At 31.5% G+C, this 7,982-nt stretch overlaps 1 protein-coding gene across 1 annotated transcript; it reads left to right on the top strand.

The window, feature by feature from the left end:
• Window positions 1-616: 616 nt before the first annotated feature.
• LOC100159233 (zinc finger protein 180-like) lies at window positions 617-1,744 on the top strand. Its single transcript, XM_029485652.1, has one exon. It carries the CDS (start codon window positions 683-685, stop codon window positions 1,607-1,609), a length of 927 nt encoding a protein of 308 aa, XP_029341512.1. The 5' UTR covers window positions 617-682; the 3' UTR covers window positions 1,610-1,744.
• Window positions 1,745-7,982: the final 6,238 nt, after the last annotated feature.

Below are 7,982 nucleotides of genomic sequence, written 5' to 3'. Positions count from 1 at the left end.
GTATATATAAGTCTAAATAGTATTTTTATTTTGGCTGAGTGTATATGGTTATAGGCTTTTATATAAAGGCTCGGTCAAACGGAAAGTGAGCTGCCCGCGCGGAGACTGTAAAAATAAGACAAAGACCGCTTGCTCGCCGCAGTCCGCGTACCCATAAACCAAGGCGGACGAAAAGTCCGGGTACAAAAAGTCCGGATTCATTTTTTGATTGCCGGACAAAAAGTCACCCTCTGTTTGACTGAGCCTTTACAGCAGGTAAATGATTCATAAAAAAAATCTATAAAAAATAAATGAACGACCCAATGAACGTGAAACGCGTTCGTTTGAAAAATAAACACGAACGTGAACGTGAACGAGTTCATTTTTTTAGTGAACGTTCCGAACACTGCATTTAACGGGCAACAAAGTGCACGGGATCAGCTTTTTTAGTAAAAATATATTTATCATTAATAGCGCAAGAAACATTTCAATACGTTTTCATTCACCATTTTTATATTTACTCGCCGATCACATTAAACGATAAAATTTAAATAAATAATTATACATCTCATCGTCTGGGAGCAAAATAAACAACCAATCACGGGCGAAGCTGTGACGGTTCGGCTAGTAATTGTATAAAAAACGAATACCCATTAAATAAATTATTAACTAATAGAAGCAGACGAAATACCAGAAGACCAGCATGGAGAAGACATCTTACACATGTGACAAGTCGTACGGTAAAAGTAGCGATTCGACGGCACATAAACGCACGCATACTGACGAAAAAACATACGTATGTGATGTATGCGATAAGTATTTCACTCAAAGTGGCCAATTGACGGCACATCGACGCATACACACTGGCGAAAAACCATACGTATGTGATGTATGCGATAAGTATTTCACTCAAAGTGGCCAATTGACGGCACATCGACGCACCCACACTGGCGAAAAACCATACGCATGCGATGTGTGTGACAAGGCGTTTTCTGTAAGTTATAGTTTAACAGCACATCGGCGCACGCATACTGGCGAAAAACCGTACAGATGTGATGTATGCGACAAGTCGTTCTCGCTAAGTTACAGTTTGACGGCACATCGACGTACGCACACAGGCGAAAAACCATACGCATGTGATGTGTGTGACAAGGCGTTTTCTGTAAGTTATAGTTTGACGTCACATCGACGAACGCACTCTGGCGAAAAACCATACGCATGTGATGTATGTGACAAGGCGTTTTCTGTAAGTTATAGTTTAACAGCACATCGGCGCACGCATACTGGCGAAAAACCGTACAGATGTGATGTATGCGACAAGTCGTTCTCTATAAGTTACAGTTTGACGGCACATCGACGAACGCATACTGGTGAAAAACTGTACGCATGTGATGTATGCGATAAGTCGTTCTTTGTAAGTAGCAATTTGACGGCACATCGACGAACGCACACTGGCGAAAAACCGTACGCATGCGATGTATGCGACAAATCGTTCTCTGTGAGTAGCAATTTGACGGTACATCGACGCTCGCATACGGGCGAAAAACCGTATGCATGTGATGTATGTGGCAAGTCGTTCTCTATGAGTAGCAGTTTGACGGTTCACAAGCGGACACACACAAAGCACTGATCTGATTGATCAAAGGTCCAAGGGACATATTTAAATATGATAAATCATGTTATCTATTATTATGGTAACACCGTTAAAGTGTTAATTCTGTCTTGTATTTTTTTTCTTTAAACTAATTAGCTAATTTGTCATATCATAAATAAACACTACATTTAGTATGGTATTAAATGTTCTAAAAAATCAGAGTGGTTTTTAATTTTCCATTCATCACTTCCGAGGAATACCTTATTTGAATGAATCAAAGTGTTTTAAAAATAAATATTGATTGTTGTTGTTGTTGTTGTTGTTGTTGTTGTTGTTGTTGCTGTTGTTGTTATTGTTTGGGAAATATTATTGATTCAAAAATTGTCATTGATCATTGATTTATGCTTATTAATATTAATATAGATTAGCAATATTATGTTGACATTCTTTAAAAATATATATTTTCTATAAGTAGTGGCACTGTCGTAGAATAAAATCAATTTTAAAAAGAAAGTGGTAAAAAGGGTAGAAGGTAGTGATAGTGAGATATGGGGTATGGTGTTTAGAGTGGTGGGAATATTTTTTTTATTGGAAACTAGTTTGATAATATATTAGAATATTAGAATGAGAATATAATTAGTTGGGGTATACGTGTAAATTATTTTATTCCACAACAATGTTTTATAGTTGTCTGTGATGGAGGATGTAATTTTACCTCGACTTAAGTACTAATAAGTATAGAGTCACTTAGCTCGACGGCCGTAGCGACGTGCTTGTTAATCTGGATGTATTCGGAGTCGTTCTTTTATCGTTCGTGGTTCGATGCGCGTTATTATATTGCAATCTATTTTAATTTACCAAATATGGTTCACTTCTAAAACTATGTTTGTGGTCTTATGTGATTTGATAACTATCAGTGTTTGGAACGTTCACGTTCACGTTCGTTGAAAAAAAGAACGCGTTCATTACACGTTCAGTGTTGCTTCTTAGAGGCTTAGACCAATGACCATGTTCTGGAGAGATAAGATTCTTACCATAAGAATGAGTGATAACCACGGACTATGATATATATAATATATAATTACTTATAAGAAAAAACTAACCTCATATTTTTGTAATTTTTCGCGTATATTAATTAATAATAAAACGATGCATAATGCAATGAAGCCAGTGATGCGTTACTACAACGTGTTTTCGTCCTAAGTTTCACCAATCTTATTACTTATTTCATATTTGGCCGTATGGGATATCATTGATAATAAATAATATTTATTATTATTACTTTTTTTTTTATGTCCCATAATTGAACGCGTTCGTGGCTTGTTCGCGTAAAATAGAACGCGTTCTTTCCAAACACTGAGAATTATACAATGATATTACTATATTGCTGTATGTATTGTCTTATACTGCGATTTATATTAATATTTAATCAATTGATTTTCACCCAACACTTCAGTGTTTATTTTTAATGACTTGTTTTTATTTGAAGTACACAATATCACAATATTTAATTTTTTTTTTTTATTATTGTTCTTAATTAACATCGACGACAAAGGCCATTAGTTACAATTGTTTACAAATACATTTTTTTTTAAAACTTAAAATTAAATTTTACTGTACAGATTTGTTTTTCTTAAGAATTTAAGGATTTGTATGATGGTATCTGCGTCTGGTCCGAGTGCTACATCTAGTGTGATGGGTATGTGGAAGTTTCTATGTTCATCTGCGTATTGTAGGCATTCAGTGATTACATGGTTGACTGAGAGTTCGGTTCCACAAGTAAAGCGCTGTGGTTTTTCTCCTTTGTTCATGAGGTATTCGTGTGTAAGACGGGTGTGGCCGATGCGGAGTCTGTTTATAACTACCTTATCCCTTCTACTCGGAGGGAAGTTTGGCCAGTCGAAAATTGTGTTTTTTATTCTTCTTAGCTTAGTCTTCTGTTTATGCCAGTGTATTTTCCATTTGAATTTTATACGATCCTTGATTTGATTTTTTACATCTGCGAATGTTGTTATATTTAATTTTTGGGCGTCTGTAAATGTTGCTGCTTTTTTCGAATATTTGTCTGCTTTTTCATTCCCTTCTATATTACTATTCCCAGGGATCCAGATGAGGGCTATGTTTGTTCCTTGGATTTTTGAAAGGCATATTTGTTGTTGTATGCTCCTTGCTATGTCTGTTGTGTTCGTAGTATTTTTTAGACTTTGGAGTGTGCTCAGGGAGTCAGGAAGTATTAAATTGTTTTTGCGGGAGTTCCCGTATTCAATTATGAGTTCCATTGTCTTCAGGATTGCTATGGCTTCTGCCGTGTAGATGGAGCAACATTTGGGGAGTTTAAAAATGGCGGTAAGATTTTCGTTAATGATTGCTATTCCCACCCTTTCTTCAGATTTGGAGGCGTCTGTGAAATAAAGGTTGTTGTTTTTGTGTTTTTGTAGAATTTCGTTTAGGTGGTTTTTATACATTATTGGAAGTGTGGTTTCTTTCTTGAATTTTGTCAACTCTAGATTGATGTCGAAGTTAGTGTTCCACAGGGGAAAAGTGTAAGGCTGCACTTTGATTATTGAGCTTAGATCTACTTCATATTATTTAACGTAACTTGAGATATCTTTTATATGTTTGTTTGCAGGGTTGTCTGGGTTTCTGGCAATGTTTGCTGCGTACACTAGGGATTTTTCGATTCTTCTTAGATCGGGAGGGAGTTCAAATGCCAGATTTCGGATGCTTTCAATGGGACTTGAACGAAAAGCTCCCAAGGCAAGTTCTATACTTGAGTTTATGAAAGTGTCTACTATCTTTTGGTGGTTTGGCTTGGCTGATTGGTAGATTGATGATGCCCCGAATTTGATTTTTGCTCTAATGTCTGTGGATTTTAATGAGAGCAGCTTCATCACCTCCCCATGTGGTATGGCTTATCATTTTCATGATGTTGAGACTTCTTGATAATAGTGTTTTCAGGTGCTTGAGGTGTTGTATCCAGTTTGTTTTTTTGTCGAAATATACTCCAAGAATTTTTATCTTGTTTTTATTTGGGATGGCAGTGTTGTTCATCTGAATGTCAATGTGGTTTATGTCTATTATTTAATTTTTAAGAACACTTATGTAATGTCAATAATCCTGGATGTAAATTTTAGGATGTCTGTTGAGTATATGAGATAATAATTTAATTATTTTACGTTTATCTGGTAATATATACATTTATTTTATAAAAACACTATTTATTACGTATTGGGCATCTAGGTACCTCTATTTTATTATTTTATTAAAATACAGTTTAGTATTCTTAAGTCAGTAAAACTAATACAATGAATTGATTTCTTATTTTGTCTGTAACATAGACAAAATAAAGACATGTTTAATATACATTACTATTTTTTTTATAAAGATTCTAATAGAGATTCTAAAGATTCTTTTAATAGACTATCGAAATATTTCATTCAAGTAAACGACATTCATTATAAATATGATTATTATCATTTTATAGTTTTTTATTTAACATTTAACAATAATAATATGTAAGTCTTTACTAATCATTGATTTGGTGTACAAACGATATAATAACTTTATGATTATAACGTTATATTTTACAAAAAACGATTGATATTTGTAAGTGTAATTATAACGGAAAGCGATAATCAAAATAAATTAAATACCGCAAAACAAAACATAACGATTAACAAAGTATTATGCTATATATCATTAAACAAAACATAACGCAAAACGTAATTCATAGAATATCATGAACGAAAAATAACACTAAACGAAATATTTTAAAATCTACTGATTTCGTAGAAACATTTATTTCATGTAATCAATCTAAGAATTGATTATATTAAATTCCATATCTGGACCATTCTTATCTACTTTAAATAACTATAAACACAAAAATTGGATAAAGTTTTAATTCTGTATAACGATAAGCGCAAAAGTTAAATAACGTTTTAATTCTAAATAACGATAAACGCAAACATTTTGTAACGTTTTAATAAATTGTAAATAACAAAAAACGGATTTTTTTCAAATGCAAGCTCTGGTACAAACTACTAAATGTACCTATTATGAACCAGTATAAATTTATTTATTTTTGGTCCGTTTTTTCCAATAAAATCTAAACGTTACATGTATGGTATTACTTGTCATTACTTTATTACCTATCCATTAAGTATTCTACTTTTTAAGTCAAACTTTAAAACAATAATGATAACTCACAATAATACTGCTGTAGACTTAATCATTGTTTACTTGTAGTTTACACGGTTTCAAAATGTGTGTTAATCATATTATTCTTACAGACTACAGTAAAATATGTTCTCATAACAACCACTAAATATATGATCAAGACGCATCAATTATATAACTAAATTATTTAAAAATTCAGATTATAATACAATACATATATTTAATTTAAAGATTTATTTAAATTTATTTTTTGAAGAGATGTACCTAAATGTTTCCAATATTTTTTTTAACGAAAAACTTATTAGCTTGTGACAACTTAAATTAAACGTCTTAACGAAGCTAATATTTATAACATATTCATATAATGGAATATCTGATATAAAATCTAAATTGTCCGTAGATACTACCAATGATTATCACTAATAATTACCACCAAATTAATGAATAAATTTGAAATTATCATAGTCGTGGTCTGTCGTCTATAACAATGGTCTATGGTAGTAAAATGGCTAGTTTTTGATTAGTAGATACCTAATGAATCTGATTTGATTAATCTGCAATCTATTCTATTGGTACAATGTTAATAAGTATGCTCATTTAAAATATATTCAAAAGTCAATATTACACCCAGTAATATAGTCAATGATACTTAATAAAATGTTATAGGTACATTATATAAAGCTTACATTATTATGAAACCATGAATACCCTTCTATCCACACTAAATAATAAAAATAAGTGTTTCCATAATTATAAGTTCAAGAAAAGAGTCTAGAAGAGTTCCTAGGGTTGTTCCTATGGTAACATAACATAAATATCAAAATGTATCAAACTTACTAAAATTACAGAATTTACGTAAATTTTTCTCAGTAAATTTTACATCTCTGAATATTTCTAGGTTTAAACAATTTGTACTGTCATTACCTATGTTATTGCTAATAGTTGTATTAATTTAAAGAAAAATACACCTATTACGCAATACCTATCCATATTAACTTGGCAGTGGTAGGGGTGTGCCATATACAATAATAAAGGGTTATTAAAATTCAAGTATCTACAATTATTCATTTTTGACTAACAAGCAAAATTGATTTTGTCGAAAACTGATTTTCCAAAAAAATGTCCAGTTTTTTGTGACAGATCAACTAGTTAAATGTGTTCTTAGAACATTATATTTACAGCATTATGGTTTCAGCAAGAAACACTTATAGGGCACCTAGTATTTTATGTTCGAGCCTTAACTATAATAATTTAAAATGTTATACATTTTTAATTGCAAAATAATTTTAAAATATTTTATACAAAATCCTCATAAGTCATAAGTAGTTACCAAATAATCTAATAAAATATGCATATTAACACAACTTTTTTATAGATATTTTAAATTATAATTTGGACAAAATTAAATGTTTTAACGAAAATTAACGATTTTAGTTAGATATGTATTTTGTTGGTGCTTTTAACGTAAATATATTACTATATTTGATTTAAACAATGACATTTTTAATGGAATGTTTCCGGCAAAATGAATTCAACCTACCGTATTACTAATAATAAAATAAATTATAAAATGAATCTGTATTAGACAGACTAAGAATAGGCCATACAACGCAAACCCACGATTTCTGACTGGCCAAAAATCACCTTCCAATATGCACCACATTCGGAACTATTAAATCACCATAATACATATTTAAACAGATTATTGCAGATATGAAAACGAAGGAAAATAAATAGTTTACAGGACCACAATTCCGAAATCCTAGAGCCCCAAACAGAAAAAACCAACAATGTAGTAACATTTTTAAAACATTCAGAATTATATGAACTACTTAATATAATAAAACATTTAAAGATATATGAATTGTAATAAAAAATATATATAATAAATAGACAATATATAAATTAAATTAATAATTTCAATGTAAATACAGTAGATTCTTAATATGTCGAACGTCGCTATCTCGAATTTTTCGTTATCTCGAACTACTTTGAATTCCCCTTGAAACTACTATTACACTTAATAGTGTCTTGCTCTCGATAATTCAATATAAAATTAATCGTTTTTCGTTATCTCGAGTTCACAAATAATATTTTTGTTACGGTTAACATAGGAATTGTGCAGTACATTGCATACATTGTGCAGGCAGTGCAGTATAGCGATTGTGATTTAGCGCGTTGGTAGTCACGTTTGTAGTCTTTCGTAGTTCGTTTGTTCGTTTGTAGTGGA

Source organism: Acyrthosiphon pisum, chromosome X, assembly GCF_005508785.2.
Source record: "Acyrthosiphon pisum isolate AL4f chromosome X, pea_aphid_22Mar2018_4r6ur, whole genome shotgun sequence".
Lineage (NCBI taxonomy): Eukaryota > Metazoa > Arthropoda > Insecta > Hemiptera > Aphididae > Acyrthosiphon > Acyrthosiphon pisum.
The sequence above is the reverse complement of the archived record's forward strand: the minus strand, read 5'-3'. Positions and strand labels throughout refer to the sequence as shown.